The sequence below is a fragment of the Triturus cristatus genome, chromosome 1_1 (genome assembly GCF_964204655.1).
Source record: "Triturus cristatus chromosome 1_1, aTriCri1.1, whole genome shotgun sequence".
Classification (NCBI taxonomy): Eukaryota; Metazoa; Chordata; class Amphibia; order Caudata; family Salamandridae; genus Triturus; species Triturus cristatus.
The window spans coordinates 76951451-76976211 of record NC_140579.1 but is presented as its reverse complement, the minus strand read 5'-3'; the positions used below and the strand labels follow the sequence as shown (position 1 = coordinate 76976211).

Here is a 24761-nt window from a genome sequence, read left to right as displayed (position 1 = left end):
GTATGGCACCATGTCTAGGCTCCATTAAATGCATCTCTGGAAATTCATCCTCAGTGGCCACGTTGTCTGGTGCCATTGTTTGGCCTGTGTTTATTTATGAAAATAATGTATAGAACTACTTGGATCTGCCACAAGATGAATGGACTAATCCGTCTCTGAAAACGGACCCATTTTATTTCTTGCTTCGTGCAATAATTCAGTTGGATGCTCATGTGCGAAGCGAAAGGTACAACCTGTAAAGGGAAGTTGATGTTTGTCCAAATCGGCTTGAAAACTGTGTAATCCTGTTTTGGTGTAAGGACCAGTGGGAGAAATTGAGAGAGGTAATGTAAAATTGGAGTTTAGTCTAGCCAATGGCGACTTTTTCAGGGTTGCCATTGTAGGCTTCCATAAAAACATGTTGAAAGACATTTAGGCTGGGCATGGCTAGTGTAAAAATAGCAAAGGCATGCATGACTTACACATGCAAGGATATTCTTGAAGTGAGGTTCACTTACTGTACTTTTGTTAATTTACTGACATTGTAGCGGATGCAAAGAAAATGTGCCCAGCTCCAGGAAATAAAGAGTTGCTACCTTTGCTAAGTATAAATGCATCTGTACCTTGGGGAGCAGAAATTCAGGAAATCATGAATGCGGTCGTAGGAGTTTTGGTGTTGTAATAGGTCTGACGTAAAGGGACTAGCCACAACCTTTAAATACCCCCATTTGAACCACATCTTCAATCACACTAATAAAGGTAAAGCAAGCAAACCCGGCCCTCCTTTGAAGAACTTGCTTTGCCCTTTCACCCTCCTCCTTCCAATCATCCATTCATCATTTCACCCTTTTATCAATCCGTTCATCCATCAATATATACACCAATCCTTTCTTCCATCTGTCCATTCTTCATACTTCACTTTCACATCCACACCCTTCCGTCATTGTATTCCCCATTGGTATTATTGATCAGCAGATCTGCAGACAGAAGGCTCGAATAAATCCTGTTTTAGTGGGACTCGGTTCACCAGCCCAACTGGCCCAGTGGGAGCCCCTGCTTAAACTGCCTCAGCCTGGACCAGGAGAGGCGTTCTCTTGTGCACTTTATTTGAGCCATGCCATCAAAGACACTGTCCCATGAGTGCTGACCGCTTGACCTAACCTGCATTTCTCGCTGTGCTTCCAGGTCATTGCTTGCGGCAGATCTGCAGTTTTCAAATTACAAGGGCCGCTTCCAGCTCCTGCTGCAGCTGGAGGAGATCCAGATGGAGGTGGACATCAGAAGATATGATCAAACGGACATGAGCATGGTCCAGGATCCGAGCAGCAGAAGGCTTCTCATTTTGTCTGTAAGAATGTTTTTGCCTCTAGTGGGTGACGTTTTAAATATTCCCATCAGTTTGAATGTCACATTGGTATTGTCTTGAGGTCAAGCACATATTGAAGTCTTATTTTGTTGAATTCATATTCTGGGTATAGAAATAACCTCCCTTGTTATGACGCGTCTCTGGAATAAATACGTTTGAAGCCTTTGGGATATCGAGTTCTAAGGGGAGACCTCTGTTCGGGTGAAGGAAGGCATTAAGCCAGCCTTACTTGCAAGACTTGGTTATAATATGATGCCCCCTTTGCTCCATTTTATAGGTGTGTTTGAATTTCATGGGGGGGGGGGGGGCGGGGGAATGTTTACTTTGCACCATTTATTATATTTTAAGGTGGAACGCTTGCTGGTATTTACATAAACTAGCTGTGTGCCAAGAAAGGCAAGTGCACACAATTCTGTGTGTGTGCATCAGAGATAGTTGTGCAAACTCCGCTTTTAATCCTTCTGGCTCCATCAAAAGTAGTTCTGTTCATTTGGTGAATAGAGAGACCTATTTACCCAAGCGTGGGTCTATTTGTTTTTGTATACTTGATATACACGCCCACAACTGCTACTATACAAGGAAAAGCCAAGCATCTTGTGGGCATGTGAACATTGGCCATTGGCATTGCTGGCACCAATGCTGGTGCGGGTGTGCTGCTGGCACTGTCTTGGGCTCTTTGTTATGAGCTGTCAGATGCGCTTGCTGAGGTGCAGCAATCCTTGGGGAATAATCATTAGCAAGCAGCCAGCCATGGGCACCTAACCATTGATCATGGGCTCCTTAGTGGCCATTTGTACATTGCAGTGGCTACAGTGTTTCGCAGTAAAGTGGTACTAAGTGTAATATTTGATATATGATTTAGGTTCTGTTTTCTGTTCTTGATTCTAGCAAGAGTTGGGGAAGATGGATAGAAGCCATTTTAGCTCAGCTACATGTTTTTGCGTGTTTGCCTAATATTCCTCTTGTACCACAGGTTCCTGGTGTTGCTGAAAATAGACCGTCCGTGCTCCGAGGAGATCACCTCTTTGTAACCCATGCCAACCACCTCGGAGGGCAAAATATCACTCGGTACAAAGGCTACGTGTACGCTGTGGAACTGGAACAAGTCAAGCTGGGCTTCTCCCAAAAGTAAGACTGCCGATCCTCGTTTTCTCAAGCATGCCTCATTGTACTTTGTAGCGGGTTTGTCGCTGAAGCCATGTCAGGTTTGAGGGGAGGAATGCAGGTAAACTGGCCTAGTTCGACTTTCTGTCATATTAGCTTCTTCTGAGGCGGTGCCTCGTGGGGTGCTCCAGGACGGTCTCGGCCACACGATCACAGGCAGGAGAAGGAGGGGCAACTCGGGGGCAATCTCTTCAGCGCGTCGCGCTGGCAGCTTCGCTCAGGGGGTAAACAGGGCGCACAGGTCCTTACAATGCTCTCCACTTCCAGGGGTCGCAGAGGCTCGGCGCTTGGAGCCTGGTCAGGTTCTTCTTTACTTTGTGAGCTACGGCTCGGGGGGCAGTTGCTTGCTGTGCTCGGGCCAGGCAGGCCTTTACTGTGCTCACAGCAGCCCCGGTGGCAGAAGTCGCGGTGTTCAGAGAGAGGGGGACGCACAGGTTCTCTAGGGTCAGCGTTCAAGGATCATCTCCAGCAGTTTCTCTTCTCCTTGGGGAAGGTAGCGCCCACTGTTCCTGGGGCGCAGGCCAGGGGGCAAGTTCACAAGCAAGCCCTTGGAGATTGTTTAAAAGCACAAGTTGAATCATAGTCTTTTCCTTTAGTCTTTTCCTCTCCTTCCAGCAGACACGCACCCACTGCAAGCCAGTCTCTCAGGCAGAGAGACAGTATTCCACCTTCAGCTTCTCCAGGTCCTTCTCCTTCAGGCAGAGGTTCGTCTTGGCGCAAACAGGATCTGATTTCTTAGGAGCAGGGCTCCTTCTTTTATAGCACAATTCTTTTGTTCTTTGTCGCCAGGGGGCCTGGGCCTGGCTCAGTCCAGTTCTGGAGCACTTTGTTGTGGTGACTCTTTCCTTTCAGCAGCAGGGCAGAGACATCAGCCGCTCCACAGGGGGCGGAGCCGGCATTGTGGTGGCAGAGCACAGGTCTATTCAGAGTCAAAGGTGTACTCCTCCCACCCATCCTGGTGTAATCTCTCTACCCACCACCTGGCAGCCAGCCTGTCTCCTGGAATTCCCCAGCCCTGCTCTTCACTGTTGCTAGGCAGAACACACACACACAGCAGAGGCGGACTGGAATGGCCAGGTCAGTAAATACTAACTTTCTAAAAGTAGTATTTACAAACACAGGATATTAAAATAAACTTTACTAAAAGAAGTATTTTATTATTCTGAGTTCAGGCATACTAAACTTGACTTTCTACCATGCTCTGAGTCCACTGGGATTACAGCGTGTAGTAATTCCAGCAGCTCATTCTGGCCTATGGAGAGCAGGTAGCCTTCAATAGTGAAAAACGAAAATGGCAGTAATTCACTATTAAGACATGCCACACACATCAGGGCATGTCCTACCTTATGCCTACAATGCACCCTGCCCTTGGGCCTACCAGAGGGGTGACTAATATGTAGTTAAGGGAAGGTTTAGGGACTGGCAAGTGGGTGCACTTGCGCCGTCAGCGCGACAGTACCAGACTGCACGCAGGTTCTACAGTGGCAGACCCTAGACACATTTTACTAGGCCGCTTCTGTGGGTGGCACAACCAGTGCTGCAAGCCAACCAGCAGCAATGGTGTGCGCAGATTTATGGTGACTGGTTGAGAAGTGCCACTTCTAGAAGTTGGCATTTCTGTGTACTGTGTGTCTCCCTGCATGATATGAATTGCATATCTGGCTTGTGATTGACAGGAGCTGAGAGGGCTGGGGAATTCCAGGAGCCAGGATGAGTCTGCCCAGTGGTGAATGGAAAGATCTGCATGTAGATGGGAGGGAGGAGTTGCACCTGGGACCTGAATACGGCTGTGCCTTCCCTCCACAATGCTGGCTCCACCTCCTGTGGTGCGTCTGATGTCCCTGGCCTGTCCTGTGAAAAGGAGAGGAGCTGAGCAAAACAAAGTGCTCCAAAAATCCCCTGTACCAGTTCTGACTGGTATCCCCCCAGCCCTGTGCTGTTACACAAAGGATTTAATAGTATAAATATAGGGGCTGTGACCCCATGTAAAGGTTCAGTGTTCCTGTTCTGTTCCTGACGGAAGGAGCTTGCTGCTTCTGGGGCCCAGGAGGGACCGCCATGGGGGCTGCCTCCCTGCTGGAGGGCCCTGTGTGCTGGCCCCTGGGCCCAGCTATGCCCCTTCCTCTCTAAGGAGTAACTCTCTTTACTCCTGGACTTTTGCCTCATCTAGCGCCTGGGAGCGCTTTAGTTCCCTTTTGCTGAACCTCTGCCAGGAGCGTGGGCTGCGCAGCGCTGTGCTGCTGCCCCTTTTTCAAGGGAATCCCAGTGTGAGGGATTCCCCCAGTGATGCTGTTGGAGCGGGTGCCCACCCCGCGTTCTTGTTAATGGTGGCCGTGTTATGGCCGCACGCTGTAATTAATGGAAAGCGGGTGCCCACCCCGCTGTATATGCCGCAAATTGATTTTATCTAAAAGCGGGTGCCCACCCCACACTTTACAGAGTGAAGGATCACCGCCGCTGGCCTGGGCCAGAAGTCAGGCAGCATCATGCCTGTCGTGGAATTGCTGAGAAGAAGAGTGCGGCCGGTAGCTGTGCTGCGTGCTGGGGGAGGACGGGAGCCTACCCCGCCTCTCCGAGTACTGGTGACGAGTCCCGGGTCCCAGGAGGGGGCCCGGGTGAAGAGAGGAATGCCGCTACCCCGGTATACTCCAGGCGGGACTCCCGGAGTGAAGAGGGAGTCCCGCGGGCCGCCGCAGAACAACCGGGAGAGGAGCATAGTCCCCACCCAAACTCCCGGTGAGTGCTCAATTGGCGAGCGGCCCCATCTGGCAGCAGGCCGCTCCACCGTTGAAGGAGCAGTTCAGTTCCTTTGTGGGGCATGTTTTGTTTTAGGAGCCAGCGCGCTCCAACTTGGGGCAAGTTATTTGCAAGCCCCGTAGGGGCCAGAGGGCACAGAGGTGCCGTGCCCGTATTCTTTGTTTCCTGCTGCCCCGATGGCTAGAGGGCAGCTGCCACGTGGGGCATAATTTGTTTCAAGGGCCAGAGGGGCCAGTGGTTGCTCCAACAGGGCCATGTTTTACTTTTCAGAGCCTATGTGGCTCCAACGATTGCCCTCGGTATCTCAGAGCCAGATGGCTCCAACAAAGAGGACATAGCTGTTTACAGAGACCCGTGAGGCTCCAAGGCTTTGTATTTGCTTCAGAGCCCCATGTGGCTCCAACGAAGGGGGCACATTTGTTTTAAGGGCCATTGAGAGCCCAGCCTCATTTTGCTATTCCCAGCTGCCCAGCAAGTAGTGGGCAGCTGCAACGTTTAGGTCTTTCTTTTCTTCAGGGGCATGTTGGTAGTTCGGACTGAGATGCACTCCTTTGCCCCATCCTTCCACAGCTGTGCAGCACTTAGTGCCAACTGCAACGTTTAGGTTTGCGCAATTGCGCACCCCTGACTCCTGCTGCTAGGCAGCGTGCCCTGACATTCTGGACACAGGGCATTTGAGCCCCTTTGGGATGGCCAGTTGGCCAGGGGGATTGTTAGGTTTATAGGGCGCCAGGCCCTACGGTGATTTTGGGTGCTAGGAAATGTGATTCATGTAGAATGATTTACGCATCCTGTGTTCTACCTCTAAATGTGTTTTATGATTCTGAGGTTGTTTTGCATATCATGGTTTATGCTAGTGAGATTATGTTCCACTGTGTGAGTTATGCCCCTAATGTAGTTCTACTTAGGAGGTTATTGTCTAATGCATTTAGACTTATGAGAGAATTGCATAATGTGTTTATGCTGGTGAGGTTGGCGCAGAATGTAATTTGCGCCTGTTGTGATGCTGTGCATAATGTAGTTTGTTACAGGCCGATGCTAAGTACAGTGATTACCAGTAGTTACTGGTTGTGTTCTATGTTTATGATAAGTTCTACATTTACTAAGTTCACTTTGTGATGGTACTGACAGTGGTCCAGTTGGCCCTGTCAGGAGTAAATAATTCCCTTGTAGATATGACCTAGTGCCAGATGGCACCATGTATATTATGTGTTTACTATTCTAATGTGTTTTGAGAATACAAAGGCTATTTTTGATATAACCTTGTGTGGATTTCTTTTTGTAGTGTGCCTGGGATGTTGTTGCTGTGTGCCTGCGCAAATACTTTACACATGGTCACCGGGATAAGCCTGACTGCTCGTGCCAAGCTACCGAGGGGGTGAGCAGGGGTTATCTTTGGCGTGTAACTCCCTTGCCCTGACTAGAGTGGTGGTCTCTGCCTGGATTTGGCGCAAGCCTTAGCCAACCAGAGATCCCATTTCTAAAAGTCATCCTACTTGTCTTGGTTCGCAACCCATTGGAGTTTGTTGGTTATAAGATTTGGCTTACATTTTTAAGTGTAGTGAGGAGGCAAATCAATTTGACATGTTAAGCAACCAAAATATTAAAGCAAGCCATAAAACCCAGGTTAGTCACACTCAGAGCTTTTGGTGCCCAAACCAACGGATTCAGCAGGAGTTCAATAACTACATATCTAACTTTGTGGGGGCCCTCTCCGGCCACCGCCTTGAAACTTGCCCTACTGGAGGATTTTTGACTTTCATAAAAAATAGGTTTGAAGGTTAAAAAAATTAAACCAGGGCAATCCACTTGGTGTGTCCAACCTCTGCTCTATTGCAGAGGACCTGAAATTGCACCTCCACAGAGAACAGTGACTTTTGATTGGTGCTTTAGTTTTTCTTGGTGCTATTTGACCTAAACATTTAAAAATATACCTTTTTTTCCCCCGAACTAATTTTATATGCTCATGTTTTTACTCAATTTTCCTCCATTTCTTAATCAGTTGGAGATATTGTGTTCTTTTCTTTAAAATGGTTGGTACTGCTTGAACTTACTGCATACTTGTCTTGCAATTGCCTACTACTTGTGCCATAATTTCCAGGGGTTGAGCAGAGATTCCCCCAGAACTGTGTTTTGACTTAATCAAAGGGTTTGATTTGGTATGGGTACCACCCTCCCAAATTAATAGCCCCATTTCTGACAATGATAATGCATACTTGGAGGCGCAGGGCACAGCGCAGAGGCAAGATGGCGTCATTGTGATTGGAGCGCGAACCGGCACAGGCTGACCTGAGAGCTCCACTCTCCTGTGTGTTGATGGCGGCATGGTTTGAAAACCGAACGAGCTCATGAACCCTCATGAATCTTCGTGAACCCCCAGTGAGCCTTTTGCGACAAATTGACTAAATACTTAACAAGGATTAGCTGTTATGCATCCAGTCAGATAGCGGGCATTTACAGTGATTACAGCGATTACAGGGAGACACAGCGTTGAGCGTTGGAACCTGTTCAAGCCTACGATAATCGCAATTTAGTCAATGTGCTATCTATGGTTATCTAATATTTAATACTGAACATCGAACACCGGCGAGATTAGTGAGATCAGCGAAAGCACCGGTATACAATCTCCTTCGAGTTACCGATAAAGATAGAGCTGTGTCTGTGGGAAAAAAAAAACCCGGAGTCTAACCTGGCGGTTGTGACCTGTTTCGCAGCTCGTTCGTCGGATCCGTCCGTGGCAGCGGCAGGGACGGCTCTGGCGGTCATGTCAGCTTCTGCTACGTTCGGTCTTCGGTAATCCTACGGTGACCTGCGCTGCAACGCTAATCCCGCAGTGAGCGCTTCAAGTGATTGGTGGCTGATGCTGGTCGATGCGGTGTTTCGTCTTTCACTTTTCCTGCCTCCTAGGGCACACACTGTTTGTCGGGACAGTGCTGCTCGGCAAGAGGAGGTGGCAGAAATTCAGACGACCAGGTAATTTCTTTGAAGGTGAGAGTGAGGATAAAGGTGAGCAAGAGCGAGGGGCAACGCTTAGGACGGTAATTACTAACTCAAATACAAACCCACCTAGAAACATGGAGCAGGACCAGGAGCAGAGGGCTGACCCAGAGCAGAAAAACGACACCAATATTGATAATGATTTATTGGGGTGTCAAGGTGCCCCGGGTGACCAGCCTACTCAGCTTACTCAGGAGATTCACAGTGGTCATACCCGCCCAGAAACAAGAGGGCTGAAAGTCAAGATGGGGAGAGAAAAGGAGAAAGATAAGGAGAAAGAAAAGGATAAAGAAAGGGAAAAGGAGAAGGCCAAAATCAAAGTCACAACAAAATCGAAAGGCAAGGATAAAGATAAGGAAAAAGATAAGGACAAGGATATGGTCGGTGATGATGAAGAATGTAGAGATATGATTGATTTGCTGGAGAAAAAAGCGAAGCGGCTCCAAACAATAAAAAACCTAAAGATTGCTGCAAGAAGCAGCGGACAACCAGACATTACCCAACCTCGAATATCAAACATCTTTAACACTGTGGCCAAAATATCTTCCGGCCCTGTAGAGGGCTGCAGCCAACCCGGACCTGATTTGAAATTTAGTAACACAACGCTAGGGGTACAGGGAGTTAACCCCCTAACTAGCGTGTGTACTGAGAGTCTGTCAGGTGTGGGAGAAGCATTGAATACTGCACAAACGGAATCAAACTAAGCATACGAACCAAATGAACTGTATAAGACCACACCTGTACAAACAGGGGCGCAAGGAATAGAAATACCAACAACAGCGGTCATCACAACGTTAAAAAAACCCAGTATCGGCATAAGTCTCCGCTCTGACCGTTCCAACATTAAAGCCACTCAAGGCTTGGAAGACACCAGCTATCTTCAATGCCCTGCTCGGGACCAAGATCAGAACAAAGCCCACTCTGTGCTACAAGAACCCGATCCTGACTCAAGTTCAGGTTCTGAAATTTATGAAACCGGCGCCTCAACCTCAAGTGAGCAACAGAAATTGGAACAGACCAGTTCCGAATCTATAATGTCAGACCCTGAATTATCAGAGCTCGATGCAAAGAAACAGAAAACCTCCTTAAGAGGTAGCTCTACAAAGAAGAAACAGGAAAGAAAAAGGGAAAGACAAAAGAGACAAAATAGACTAATGTTTGAAGACCCCACGGATCAAGGGAGTAACACCGAACAAACAAACTATAAACCCAGGAATATTTTACCACAAGAATCTGATGTAAACCTAAGTCCCATGGGGAAGGCTTTGAGGAAACCTAAGATAACTAAAAACCTGCAAATTGAGATGGGTGACGATAATCGAGATCAATCAGAACTCCCCCTGTGCGATATCCTCAAATCAATTAAGAACTTTCATGAAGATGTCAAACATGATAATAAGAAAAACCACGTAGCTATCCAGAAACTTCAAGGAGCAATACAAAAGGTGGGACAAACCTGTCTAGAGATTTCGGACAGAATGGCCTCTGTGGAAATACGCACGGAAAATTTGGAGAAAGATGTCTGTGATCTACAAACACTTGGGAAAGAACAGGATGGCATAATCAAAGACTTAATGGTGAAGGTTGAAGATCAAGAAAATAGAGCCAGACGAAACAACCTACGTTTTCTTGGGGTTCCTGAGAACGCTGAGGGAAATGATCCAAGGGGTTTTAGAATCACACTACTGAAAAAATCATTTCCACAACTACAAAAGTGGGACTTTAACAAGGAAATACATCGGGCCCATCGCTTTCCCTTGATACTCCCTAAGCGAACCAAGACATCAACACAATATCCCCGTGCGTTCCTTGTTAACTTTGGCAATTTTGTGCTACGTGAAACTATTTTTGATCTCGCACGACCGACAAAAAAAAGAGAATTTAAAGACTTTGCGTTCTTTTGCAGACCAGATTGGGCCCATGCTACTGTCGAAAGAAGGTGGAGGATGAGACAACTATTCACCCCGTTTGAACGCATTGGCGCCACTGTTTACTTACAGAATCCTGCACGGTTAAAGATTATCTTTAACGGCAATACAAGAAGCTTTACTAGTGAGATTCAAGCTGAAGCGTATTTAAGAGAAATCACAATCTCAGACAAAAACAAACCCAAAAAATAACCGTAATTCTCTAAAAATAACCTAATCTGAATTTAGTTAGATATAACAGGAATGTTAAAACAAGCAAGTCATAAATGGCAAAGAGGGAGGGGAGCACAAAAAAAAAAAAACACACAGGGATGTTAAGAAAATGGGAAATAAAGATATATGTCAGGTCAGCCGCCGCTTGCTGCCCTCTGACTGCAATGATGCCCACAACCTGGTTCAACCTGAATCCGGTAGCCTCTCTTAGGGGAATTGGGGGGTGGGGATGGGTGGCGGGGAAGGGGGCACTGGGTTTTCTTTCTATATTTACACATTCAGTCTCAATTTGTTTTAGGGGGCTTGGGGGGGAAGTGAGATGGGGAGGGCTTACAGGCGTAACGATCAGGCTAGGAAAATTGGTATTCCTAAAGCTTCAAAATGAGTAAAATTAAAATTTTAACTATTAACCTATGTGGCCTAAACGATCCAAATAAAAGACAGAGAACAGCTGTTGGTCTTAACTCAATTGGGGCAGACATTGTCTGCCTCCAGGAAACTCATGTTGAAAGGTCCCAAATTGTAGTCTTAAAACCTCTCGGATATAAGGTGATTACGGCAACAACTCAGAGCAATAAAACACGGGGAGTTGCAATTTTAGCTCGTAGCGGGGGTCTTCAATTCGGTAAATCAGCTGCAGATAAATCTGGTCGATGGGCAATCACCGAATGCCATTATGGTGTGGGGAAGAAATTAACTATCTGCTCGGTATACGGGTGTGTTGACGATGACCCAGGTCCTTTAGAATTTTTATCCAACGAACTGGTTCATTGGCCACTACCATTGATAGTATGTGGTGATTTTAACTTAAATCTTCCTTCAAACTGGGTACTGGGGCACAATAAACTTAAGTATCAAGGTCGAAAACCGAAAGTTTTCAGAGCCCTTGAAGAATTATGCAACACACATGGGTTATCCGACTGTTGGCAATTGAAGTGCCCAAACAATCAAGGATACACTTTTTTTTCAAACCCACATCTTAAGTTCGCAAGGCTGGACTATATATTTGCATCACACAATATAGCCACACATAGCTCCATAGATCGACTACCCAAGGTATTGTCCGACCATAACCCTCTAACCATATGTCTTGATACTGGTAAAATAGAATCTAAACACAATAGGTGGACGTTCGAAAGGGCTCTTCTGTTGAATGAAGAATATTGTAAGGTTCTAGAGAACTGGATCCCCACATTTTTAGAAAATAACCTTGGCAGTGCACCACTGGAAATTGTCTGGGATACCCTTAAGGCGGGAATCAGAGGAGAAACCCTGAGATTCTCAATTAAAAACAATCAAGAGGAAAAATTTAAATTAAAAAACCTACAAAATGAATTAGCTAAAAAAGAGGAAGAGCTCATAATGGCAAACTTATTCTCGGGGCAGCAACGGGAGATCATCTCTGGCGCTTGACCTATGACTGTCATTTCAAAAAGGTCCGGTTTAAAACCCTTAAAGGAATCTATTACGTCTGGGGTAATGTACACAAAATACTGGGGATTGGTAGATTTTCATACTACACGACTATCCACTGCAATCAAAATCTCCCCGCAATTTTTTCAGATTCATGTATGAAACGTTGGGTTATGTCAGGAATCACAAAACTTGGTGTATTTTTCAATCAAACTGTGTTTAATACATTTGAGTCACTAAAGAATAAATTTGCACTAGAACATCGTGACTTTTACAAGTATTTGCAAGTAAGAGACTTTATGTTGAAAAAAGGGGGTGGTAACATAGCTTTTCAGAAAATACAGATAATAGATATGATTATAAAGGATAATACAATTAAAATTGGTGAAATCTACAATAATTTAATTACTAATCTACCTGACGACCTCGACCAACACATTCAGATATGGCAGGATAAATTAGAAATTTCCGAAAACTCCATTCAAATTGCATTCAACCTCTCGCAATCAATCTTAATATCAACCAAATTACAAGCACAATTTTACAAGACCTTTTTTCAGTTATACTACACTCCTAAAAAGATAGCAAAATGGAGCAATGGCAAGGGGACAAGATGTTCAAGATGCGCACTTCCCGAAGTGGATTTAATACATATGTTTGCTACTTGCAAGGAACTTTATACCATTAGACGGGATATTTCTATTTTTCTTTCTAAAATCCTCAAAACCGATATTGTAATAACAGCAGAAATAGTTTTGGGGGTAGAAGGGGTTTCTCGATCAACTCAAATAAGGGGATTAATATTTGTTGCAATGGCAATATTTAGAATTTGTTTAGCGTCGGCCTGGTTAGATCTACATCCACCTTCATTTCAACAATGGCGAGCACGCTTACTTGCCACTTATAGTTTTGAAATAGCCATATACAGATGTAAGGGCTTGAATAAGAAAAAGAAAGGCCTAGCTATCTGGGATCCACTCAGAGTATGGATAGAAGATATTGACTAACCCAAAAAAAAAAAAAAGTAGTAATTGCTAATATGTCTAAATTAAAAGCGGCTATGTCATAATTTTTTCTGTTAAATGTATATATATGCAAATAAACTGTAATGCCTGTAAGCTGGTGGCTGGTGGCTGGTGGGGGGGTCGGGTAAAGCAAAATAAGCCAAACTCAGATTTGTTTAAAAAAAAAAAAAGATAATGCATACTTGTATGTAAATTTCTAGGTGCACACATTATTATATTTAATGCATAATAATCTTTTTTATTGTGTAGCAATAAGTCAGTCTAGTTATTTGACGTAACAAAAACTGGATTCATTTGAAATAGTTGAGGGTTGTGATTTAGACCAGTGTATGCATTAATTTCAGAAACGATGTGGGGGAATGCGGAAAATGTACAGTCTTGTATAGTTAACATTGTACACATGAAAGTTTTTAAAATTAGTTCAGAACAGCACTCCTCTCTTCATAAAACAATTTGTATATTTACAGAAGTTATCTTCTTATTTTATAGTTTGGGTCTCTCCATTAACCCTCCCACTTATCTAATTTTTAGATTTATGTGATAGCTGCTTATTTGATTGCGTTAGCTACTCCTTTGTGCAGCTGCTACTATGTCAAGAGAGATGCCAACCCTGGATCGTTTCTGTGTGATATAAACTACCAAATATATAATAAAATAACAAAACGCATCCCATACTGTGGACTGCAACAAGACCCCATAGTCTGCTTCCACTTGCACATTCCTCAATCCAGGAAGTACATCTATCAGTCCTTCAAATGGCACGTGCCCAAATTGGTTAAGATCTCCAGCTACAAACACTGGCCATGAGAAAACAACCAAAAGCTAGCTTCAAAAATGACTGCCTTCACTCTGCTGATTATCCTGCTCAAACAAGACTGCTTTCTGGGACTGGATCTTAGGTTAGAATTCATACCGTTTAGGACTGGAAGGGGTATCCTGTAGAAGCAATAAAACCTATTCGTTTGTGAAGGTGGTAGTGAGGGGGAAAACGAGAGAGTGCAGTCCAGAATGTGTGGTCTTCTCGTGAACGTCGGTAGTTTGATCATGCAGGCTGATCGCTTGAAATCTTTTTGTGTTTTGCAGCCTTTTAGGCAGGTTTGTTGACCACTTGAAGTTCGATGTCACCTTCACCTTTAATCGTCTGCCTCTCAGAGTGCAGCATAGAGCAGTGGAGCTCGCGGCACAGAAGCACCTGAAAGATGTTCTCTTTCCCTCCGCGTCCTACGGGAAGTGCATCTTACCTCCTGGAACAAAACTGCGGTAAGGTCCGAATGGGAGAGGGCCGGCAGCTTTACGTTCGAGTTGTGGGGCTACAGCAAAACGAAATGGCGCTGAGTGCCCTTTCAAGTGCGTCATATGTGGGTTACATGTTTTTACCTGGAGAGTGGTGCACTGAAAAACAAATGTTTGTGTTCTTCCATGGTATGGGGTCCAGTAGTTACATTTACTCTAAAGCAGTTGGGGGCAATTTAAGCATGCTTTCTCAGCTACAAATGGGCTGCAAATTAATTGAAGAAAGCCGTGCGATCACATCGTTTCTAGTTTATAAACTAGCAGGGTATAGTTTTATGAGCACTACTTTCTTGTAAGAAAGAGGTCACCAATCTGTTAACAGTGGGGATACACCCCTTATCACCTCTGCCTCGTGTGCTTTTGGATGGGAGATGTTGGAAACTTCTTGAAACCATTGGCATCTTTCAGTTCACCCTGTTTTCTTCTCTGATGTGTTAGAGGCCTGAGAGGGGAGGGCCTGTGGTAGTGTTTTCATTTTTATAATTGAGATTTCCACAATGAAATCCTCAGCAGCTTGCCTTTTTTTCTTGCGTTTGATTGCGTTTTAAGGCTAACCGCAAGAGTCATTGGGACGTCTTCACTGTCAGATCTATGAATTTGTTTCGTTCTTTCACAATTTATTCAGTTTGTTGCTTCTTAACAAGATTTGAGGGAATCCCTTACCGACCATTTAAAGTAGTCGACAGAAGGAGTGTAGCAGTGTGAGGTAAGTGTGACCCTATCTGTTGTGGATGCAGCTTCAATAGGCTGGAATACAAACTCCACTTTCTTAGCGAGGATGTAAAAAGCATCATCACTAACTTAAATGCGACCTCACTAGCCGTACTGGAGGTAAAAACGTATGCATTAGTGGCATTCACACACCTAAGAAGGTTACCCCCACACACTCTTACGATACCACACAACCGGCCATACCACTAGCTAAACAGGTATTTGTAATACAATAGGTCTCGCATTTACACAAGTTTAAGCTATTGGCATTGTAAATGACACTGCATTTTATTTATGTTTTAAAAACCAAAGCATAAATAAAAGGCATTGCCATTTACAATGCCAATAGCTCAATCACGTGCGCGTAAATGCGAGACCTATTGGTAGGCATCACGGACAACAGGAGGGAGGGCTGGGGGGGGGAGGGGAAGAAGGCACGGACAATGGGAGGGAGGGCGGGGGATAAAGATGACACGGACAACACGGGAGGGAAGGGTTGTAAAGTAGGCACCAAAGCTCGTTGTTTCTGCAGTAAGAGAAATTGGATAAAGAAAATAGTGTAACAACCGAAGTAAACAGGCCAGTCGCCATGGGAGGTGACAAATGAAGAGGAGGCGGTACTAAGGAGGGACTACCTATCCCATTTATGAATCAGAAGCCAACATTTAGGACAGACAATGACACAAGCCAATGGCAAATAGGGGCGGAGAGTGGGCGGGGCTTCTACTCCCTACTCCACTACAGCATGCGCACTGGCTCAGGCTCAACCTAAAAACCGCACGTCCAACTAAATCTCTAAGGCGGACACTATATAGACCCATTACAATCCTAGCAAGATGCAGCTCAGACACTCACTTCACCAACCTACGAGATACCGATCATTTCAATCAGCAATGCACCAATATCATGCTGCAAGGTGTAGACGCCCAACCCCAATACCTTGATCTTGAAACTGCTTATCAAGGACCACAAGAACAATCACTAGAAGTCAGAGCCAACAATAAAGTGTTTGTTATTCAATTGCAGGTCAGTGGATAAATCTGGCACAGGCATTGCCAAATCGATCTGGTTTCATGAGATTGACATGATATTTCGAACCCAGACTTTGGTAAATCAGTCGTCCAATCCCTTGATGGATATCTTTGCACCTCCTAATTTTACCATCAAACAACTCGATCATACGCAACGACTGGTTGGTTGGATTGCAGTTATGTACTGAAACTCTCTGCACATTAAGCCATTCATGGTGGATAATTCATCTTCTTGCAAATACATGGGAGTTGAAATACACACAGAAGGCAGTTCAACTTCTCTACCAGCCGGCAGGGAACAACCTATTGTTCCTCGAACAACTAATGGAAACAACTGTGGTACACTCCCTACTACACTCAAACTCCATCTTTCTCAGAGGCTTCAGTCTCCACTGGAACAATGAGGAAGACATACAGGTCACTACTCTGAAAAACATACTTGGCAATCATAAACTGGTACAGGTGTGACGCACACCAAAGTGACTGTGCTTGATCTAATCATAATGAAGAGGTGCCATTACCACAGACTCCATCATCCCAACTGACTGGTCACTTAATCACCAAATCATATTCTATGTTGACACCCACACCAAAATGTCAAGAGATCAAACAAAAGCACTGTATGAGAGACACTAGAAACATGAGCTGAAATGACCTGACTTCCCTATCCTAGAGAAACCTTCCACCACTAAACAAACTAAGGAGCATACATGAGCTTACTGAGCACTACAAACCAATGTCAGATATATTAGAGGTGGTAGCTCTGGTTTGCCACAAAAGACACCAAACAAATTCTCCCATCCTTGGTTCAACAAAGAAGCAAGCAGTGGCAAAGTCAATAGGCCTTGCCTGTGTGAGAGCTATTGACATTGCCAACGTCATATAGCCATATTGTACAGCAGTGTGGCTGTTGTTCAGAATGGCTAAAGGTTAGTGACATGGTATAGAGGAGGGTGTAGTAGCGTGGAGTGGTGTGGAGTAGAATAGATTGGTGTGGAGTTGGGCGCAGCAGCCTTAACCCCGCATATGCCTTAACCCCGTATATGCCTTAACCACGCATATGCCTTAACCCCGCATATGCCTTAACCCCGTACATGCGTGGTTAAGGTAGTGTGCGGTCTAGATGCGCGGCTGGCCGGGCACAGGAAGAGGAAGGATTGGGAGAGGAGGCAGTCTGGTAAGTGGCGCTGGGTTTTGGGGGGTGGGGGTAGTTTCTGGGGGTGGGGTCTTTTTTAGGGCTCGGTGAGGTGGGGTCAGGGTTGTTTATAGGGCAGGGTTCCGGGCTTTAGGGCTCAGAGAAGGGGGTGGTTGGGGTAATTTTCTGGGGTGGGGTCAATATATAGGGCTCATGGTGGAGGAGCTGGGTTCGGGGTAGTTTTTACGATGTGGGAGTCAGCTTTTAGGGCTTGGGGCAGGGGGGAGGACAGTTTTCAGGGGTGGGGGCAGTTTAAGGGTTCGGCAGGGGGGCAGAGTCGGAAGTTATTAAGAAGGGGTGAGTTTTCGGGCTGATGGCGGCAGGAGGAAGGGACAGTATTTAGGGCTGGGGACATTTTTAGGGCTCAAGGGCAGGTCTGGGGTCGGGGTAGTTTTTAGTACATGGGGCTTGGTTTTAGGGCTCAGGGCAGGGGGGCTGGGGTATGATCTTTACAACTAATATCCCTTCACCAATCATGCATTTGCCTCGAAATTGCGTGGTAAAGGAATTCGTTAAGACGCAGTCTTTGTTGGGGCTGCTTGGTATAGGCACGTGTGGTTTAGCCATGCGCGCTTCTGTCATATAAGCGTGGAGTGGCATAGAGTAGAATGGCAAAGAGTTGGGTGGTTTGGAGTTGCGCTGTGTAGAGTGGAGGGGCATAGAATAGAGTGGCGTAGAGTGGTACAGTTGTGGGTGTAAGTAATTAAATTGTCAAAAGAGACGGCTGATAGGTTGAAAGCAACAAAAAAATGAAGCCATATGTCTGTGTTAAAAGTAGGCAACATTGCATGGCCAAGAATAACACAGGAAAACTCTAAAGCCTTCTAACCTTCAAGGAGGAAATACTGAAAATTGAACAAACAGCCACATCGGATAACAATATACTCCACGATCAGTGAGAAATCACATTAGTGGACAAACCCTGAACCCACATTCAGCCCACTGAGACCTAGAATGAGGCCGCATGGAGCAAGTTCAAAACCATCACTGAAGATGAGATGAACAAGCATCTATAAACCAATATCTGATTTCTATCATTCAATCCCCCCCACAATCATAAGACATCATTCAATTTGTTTCCACTCAGGACGAAAATAGTAAATTCCTCATTAAATCAAGGAACCATACTAGAATGTTTGAAGATAGCGAAAGTGACACCTCTCCTAAAAAATGTCAGATACTACAGATCTAAATAATTTCCATCCAATGTCTAACAGCCCCTTCCTCGCAAAGCTGCTAAAGAAATGTATACTTAACCAGTTATGTCAACATATTAAACAGTACAGTCTACTAGACAAGTTCAAGTCTGGTTTCAGACCAGGTCACAGCACTGAATCGGCCATCGTAATCATCATGGATGCCACTTAACATGCTGGACCAGAATGACTCCTGCCATTCTCCTACTCTACCCATCTGTGGCATTCCACACAGTTGACCACAACTGCCTTCTAGAGTTACTTGAATGCAGAATGGGGCTATCTGGAAGCGTGCAAAAATGAAATCCCTTGAGATAACCCTGGATGAAAATCTCAACATGCGGGCGCACATCAGAGCATCCACACGTAGTGCATTTCTCCAACTTAACCTCAAGAAGGTGAAACTTTTAATCCCACCACAAGAGCTCAGGTTCGCGGTCCAATCCTTAGTTGTATCCAGACTGGAATATGGGTGTGCAACACTAAGAGGTTTACCGAGATCAAGCACAGCATCACTCAAGGGGTCTGTGAATGCCACAGTGAGACTAATAACTGATACTAGAGACGCTTTGAACATATTACACCTGCTGTAAAGTCTCTCAACAGGCTACTAGTCGAAGCAAGGATCCAGATGAAGATAGTGTGGCTGATGCATAAAGCCCTACACCATGATACACCGGAGTACCTTAAAAAACAAGCTCAAGATTTCAGGGGGTACTTAATCTCTACAAAGTGCCAACTCCCTCTTGCTGGAACCACAGATTCAGAAAAAAGAAAACCTAGGCCCACACTCCACTGGATCCACGCCAATAATATGGAGCTCTCTCCCGTCGGAGGATTGGTTGAATTCATCAACTCACTGTTTCAAGAAAGCGGTTAAAAGGATTTTTCTAGACAGATTCTTAACATAATGCAAGGTTCTAACCAACCTCAACTCCGAGACCCTTACAGCAGGGTCCTTGTGCTCACATAAATGCACATGTACTTGGAACTACTGGCACCACACAAGAAGCCCTATCTTGAACCACAAACTCTCTTGTGATTATTATGGTTTGTGTATATGAGCTACTAGGTTATGTAACACATTGTGGGGGTTGCTTTGCTCAGCACTCTGAAACCTTTGGATCACGTTTTCACGTTATAAAACTATATAAATAAAATATATATATATATTTAAGACTCTTCTAGGAAGCTCACTAGTGTATCATACGGACCAACAGCATACTGACATCACACTGGACTTTACAAATGATTTGTCTGTTTTCTCTGTATAAATAACCTTAAAAAATGTTACCGTATTCAACATTGGGATGGCTGGTGATATTGGCTGGTCCAGGAATTTATTAAAAAAAAAAAAAACGTCTACAGCGCACAAACTCATTTTTTGGTTTATGGGAAAATCTCAAAACTTAGTGGCAGCTTCACCCTTGTGTTGCGATTAATGTTATTTCCAGTGAATCGGATCTTCAGTTTTGTCTCCTGCAAACTGGAGTGTGGAATTCTCACCCTGGATACTAATCTTGGATATAAATTTGGTTGGGTGTTAGCATGACCTGTGATGTCTATTGATTGATGGTTGGGATACCCGTGTCATTCCGCTTCAAATTTACTTTGCAAACCTGAATATATGATTGTGTTTATACAAGTTATGTTTTTAAAATATGCAGAGCTATAGCTTAACACTGGGCGACAGACAGCATGTATAAAAGGGACCCTTATGTTTGCATGTGAGGATCTAAGGCACGGACAGTGATTTGCTTCCGATTGCACTTTTTGATTGTTTGGGGAATGTAAGATTATTCGGTGTCCACATTAAAGAAAGTTAACCTCTAGTTCATGTTTACTTCTATTGATTGGTACTGCTAGCTAGTGGATCCCATTCAGGATATTACCTTTCCTGTCTCTGTTCTTAATTTATTTAGACTCTTCGATAGCAACCTGGAGAGTAACCAGGAACAGTTCAATGCTGTTCATCAGATAGTGACTGGATCCTCCAGGCCTGCTCCATACCTGATTTTTGGGCCACCTGGAACTGGGAAAACAGTAACCTTTGTTGAGTCAATCAAACAGGTAACTACAGTTCTTACATTCTCTTGCACTTTGTGTTCTTGCAGTTAAATTGTTAGTTTAGAAATGACTCGTCTTCTGAAGGATTGTCATCGTTGCTACGCATTTGCACTAGTGGTAAGAGACCTATTTGTGTTATTGCATCGGGATTTTAATGTTTGAAAGCTTTATTCAAGAAAACGTTAATACAGAGACATCAGCTGAGCTGAAGAAATAAGTAAATAATACAAAAAATAAATAACATTAACCAAGCTAATATCATATAAAAAGAAACGAGCAAAAGCATTTTATACATTTTGAGGGAAAATTGGAAAAAGGGGAGGAAAGGAAGGGAAGGGAAGAAAGGGGAAATACAATAACCTGTTATAAAAATATAAAATTATACGTTAAAGAGCGTTAAAGAGCAGGTGCTGCAGGCAGAACAACAATCAAAGTGCAACATAGCAAATCAAGTAGAACCATAAATAAATCCTGTATCGTTAAAATAGAAGAAGAAGGAGCAAATCCCTCAAGGTGGTTCAAATTTTCCGAAGCAATGATCGAGACATTCTTCGGGACTATCTGATCTAAATATGTGGTAAGAGGCACCCAGAAGAGATCCCTATTTTGTGTAGTAGTGCAGGAGGAGGCAAAGGCAGTATCAAGCCTGTGAAAGTGACATAACGAGTTCCACCAGTGACGGATGGAAAGCTTTGTGAGGGATTTCCAATTCGAGGAGATGTGTTGAAAGGCTAGAGCAAGCATGAGATCACAAGAGTGTATAGGAAGATCTAAAGAGTCAGATAAACTACCTAGAAAAAGAAGAGAAATTGAGTACTGAGAAGAGTGTGAAAATACGAGAAATGTAAAGCCAAACAGAATTCCAGAATTGAGAAACAGAGGGGCACAAGAATAAAAGATGAAAAAGGTTAGCATTAGGGGCAGAAGAAGTCCACCAGTTAGACTCAGAAGAGGAAGAAAAACGGGTTAGAGAGAGTGGAGAGAGATATAGTCTATGATATAGGTAGAATAAAGATTGAGTGAGAGAGGCAGAACGAGAAATTTTCAGAGATCTGGACCAAAACTTATCCCACAGGGCAACGGTCCAAGCGCAGCCCAAATCCGCCTCCCAGGAGAGTTCCAGTTTAGATTTAAGGCGATCTGGATTAGGAGATGAAAAGAATTTATAAATGAGAGAGGCCTTGGGAAGGGTTGAGAGAATTTTAAGAAGAGGAGCGTGGGAAACAGGGGAAGGAGAGGAAGGAAGAGCGTAAAAAATATCAAGAATAAGTGTCATCAGGATAACAAACTTTTGCAAAAAGGAACGAGGACAGTGAAAGGACATTTGAAAATGGGGAAAGGAGCAGGGAGACGCTCCGTCAAAAAACTGGTGCACCCATATGATACCCCGAGACCTCCAAGACTTCCAGAAGATGGGCCTATTTTTTATGAGGATGAGGGAGTTATACCAATCAGTGGAGTCCAAAAAAGATTCCCTAGTAATAGGAGTGTGATTGAAAAGAGGCCTTAAAAGAGAAGATGTATGTTTAAACAAAGGCAATAACGAGTGCGGAGCCTTGGCCGAGAAGCGTATGACCTCTCCAAACGAAAAGGGCAACAAAAATATTTGCTCGATGTGAAGCCAAAGAGGAGCGAGAGGAGAAGGAACTGCAGCAAGCCATCTAGATGCCTGACGAAAAGAAAAAGATTTATGGTAAAGACGAAAGTCTGGAAAATTGACACCCCCATTGGATTTCGATTTACGAAGCCGGACCAAAGAGATTCTAGATCTTTTTTTGTTCCAAAGAAAACTGGACAAACAAGAATCAATACGTTTAAAATAAATTGCAGGGATGTGAACGGGTAACATAGATAAAATGTAAATTAAAATGGGGGAAATCATCATCTTGATTGAGTCCAATCTCCCCCACCAGGAAAGAAAGAGGGGATTCCAGGAGGAAACTAATCGTTCAATGCGAGACAAGACCGACGACATGTTAAGGGCAATTGAAGAGGAGATAGAATTAGAAAACCAGACTCCTAAATATTTAATTTTGGAGCTATTCCAAGCAAAGCCAGTCGGGGAGAAGGCGAGAGGGGTGCAAAATTTTGTGAGGGGAAGAATTTCAGTTTTATCCGAATTAATTTTATAACCGGAAACCTGAGAGAAAGATTCGAACTCGGACAACAGAGGGGGAATGCAGGTGTCTGGGCTAGAAATGAAAAGAAGAATATCATCCGCGTATGCGGAGAGCTTCAATTGGTGATCACCATAAGGAAATCCCGAGATGGAATCATTGTTACGGATAGAGGACAGGAAGGGCTCGAGGGCTAGAACAAAGAGTAAGGGAGATAAGGGGCAACCCTGACGAACCCCCCGCTGAAGAGAAAAATATGAAGAAACTTGACCATTGACCAGAACCGAAGCTTTAGGAGATGAGTACAACAAAGAAATAAGAGAAATGAAACGGGGACCGAAACCATGCCAACGCAATGAAGCAAATAAGAAAGACCAGTCAACTCTATCAAAAGCTTTCTCTGCATCAACAGAAATAGCCGCTAAAGGAATAGAAAGAGATGAAACCTTATTTAGAACATTAAGGAAGAGGCGAGAATTATCCGAGGTCAGCCGACCTTTCACAAAGCCACATTGCTCCTTACCAATGAGATGGGGCATTAGGGGATCTATACGCAAAGCCAGTACTTTAGCAAATAGCTTATAATCTACATTTACTAAAGAAATCGGGCGATAGTTCTTACAGAATTTGGGGTCGCGACCTTCCTTAGGAATAAGACAAATGGTGGCTTCTTGAAATGTGCCTTCTGCTTTACCCGATAAGTAAAATGAATGAAAGAGAGATAGGAGCTTGGGAAGTAAAAGATCGGAAAAATGTAAATAAAATTCAACTGAAAAACCATCAGGACCTGGAGTTTTACCCTTGGTGAGAGTATTCAAAGCCACGGAAAGTTCATGTAGAGAGAGATCAATTTCCAGATCTGGAAAATTAAGATGAGAAGTCGACGGTTTAGGAAGTTTGTCCAAATAAGCTTGGACAAGAGAGGGGGGGGAGAAGACTCGGGTGTATAAAGAGTACGATAAAATAACTGAAACTGGTCAAGAATATCCTGAGCTTTATGGAGTAAAGTATTATCAGAAGAGTAAATAGAATCAATAAAGGAGCGTTCTTTGCGCGATTTAAGGTAATTAGCCAAAAGCTTCCCTGCTCTATTACGACCACCATAGTATCGGGCACTGCTACGAAGAAGCATCGACGAAGCATTGTCAGTAGTAGATTTATTAAAATCCAGCTTGGCACGAATAAGCTCCGGAGAGAAGGAGTTATTAGGGGAAGAATAGAACTTATGCTCCAAAGATTTAATATGGGCTAATATATTTTTCTGTTTCTGGAGAAAATGTTTCTTTTTCTTGGAAACAAAGTCTATAACAAATCCGCGAGCCGTGGCTTTGAAAGAGTCCCAGAGAAGATGGGGGGGAAATGTTAGAAACATCGTTTAACAGAAAGAATTCAGTAGCAAAGGAGCGAAAAGAAGAGGAGAAAAAAGGGTCTGAAAGAAGAGAATTGTTAAATCGCCAACGAGAAGACTTGGGATGCGGAGGAAGGAAGTCAAGATCTTGTCACAATAGGAGCATGGTCCGAGATAAGTATGGGTTCGATAGAAGAAGATAGCAGATTTTGCGACAAGGAGAAGGAAAGAAATATATAATCAATGCGAGAGAAAGATGAATGAGGAGGAGAAAAAAAGGAAAAGTCAAGGGTGTCAGGGTGTGAAAGTCTCCAAGAGTCAGTGAGACATGCTTGAGAAATAGTGTCTAGAAATTGTTTGTGGGGTATGAATCGAACCGATGACTTACGATCAAGAAAGGGATCTACAACCTGGTTACAGTCACCACCTAAAATGAAAAGATCATCTTTATATTGGGTACATTTGCTCGTGATTGAGGGCCAGAAAAGCAAATCAGGTTGTGTAGGGCCATAAACATTAAACACAGTCAGAGGAATAGAATTGATTGATAGCTTAGCTAATATCCATCTACCATCAGAGTCCGTTTCTTGCAGTAAAACTTTACAATTTAACTTTTTATGACACAGAATAACAACACCATTCTTCTTGTTGATAGAAGGAGAAAATAGGACCGTATCCACCCAACCACGCTTTAATTTGAGAGACTCCGCCTCCGAAAGGTGAGTCTCTTGTAAAAGAACTATATCAGGGTTATAAGAGGCAAGGTGGGAAAGAATTCTCTGACGCTTAACAGGATTAATGAAACCTTTAACATTCCAGGAGATTACTCTGAATTAAAACTCTGGATAACATTGGCAAAAACAATACCTACAGCAACAGATAAAAAATAAGAAAATTGCAAAAAGTAGAAGAAACTAGAAGCGAGAAAAGAAGGCTGGAGTAAAATAAGGGAAACAGAGAA

General features: G+C 44.0%; 1 protein-coding gene across 6 annotated transcripts in view; it reads left to right on the top strand.

The window, feature by feature from the left end:
- The window catches only part of LOC146869487 (RNA helicase MOV-10-like), a 567813-nt gene that overhangs the window by 249033 nt on the left and 294019 nt on the right, over positions 1-24761 (top strand). For all 6 annotated transcript variants that reach the window (XM_085654043.1, XM_085654053.1, XM_085654071.1 and 3 more), the window contains 4 exons: positions 1165-1327; positions 2319-2473; positions 13926-14102; positions 20191-20338. In XM_085654043.1, the coding sequence (XP_085510169.1) occupies positions 1165-1327; positions 2319-2473; positions 13926-14102; positions 20191-20338 (643 nt within the window). The remainder of the gene's footprint in view (positions 1-1164; positions 1328-2318; positions 2474-13925; positions 14103-20190; positions 20339-24761) is intronic.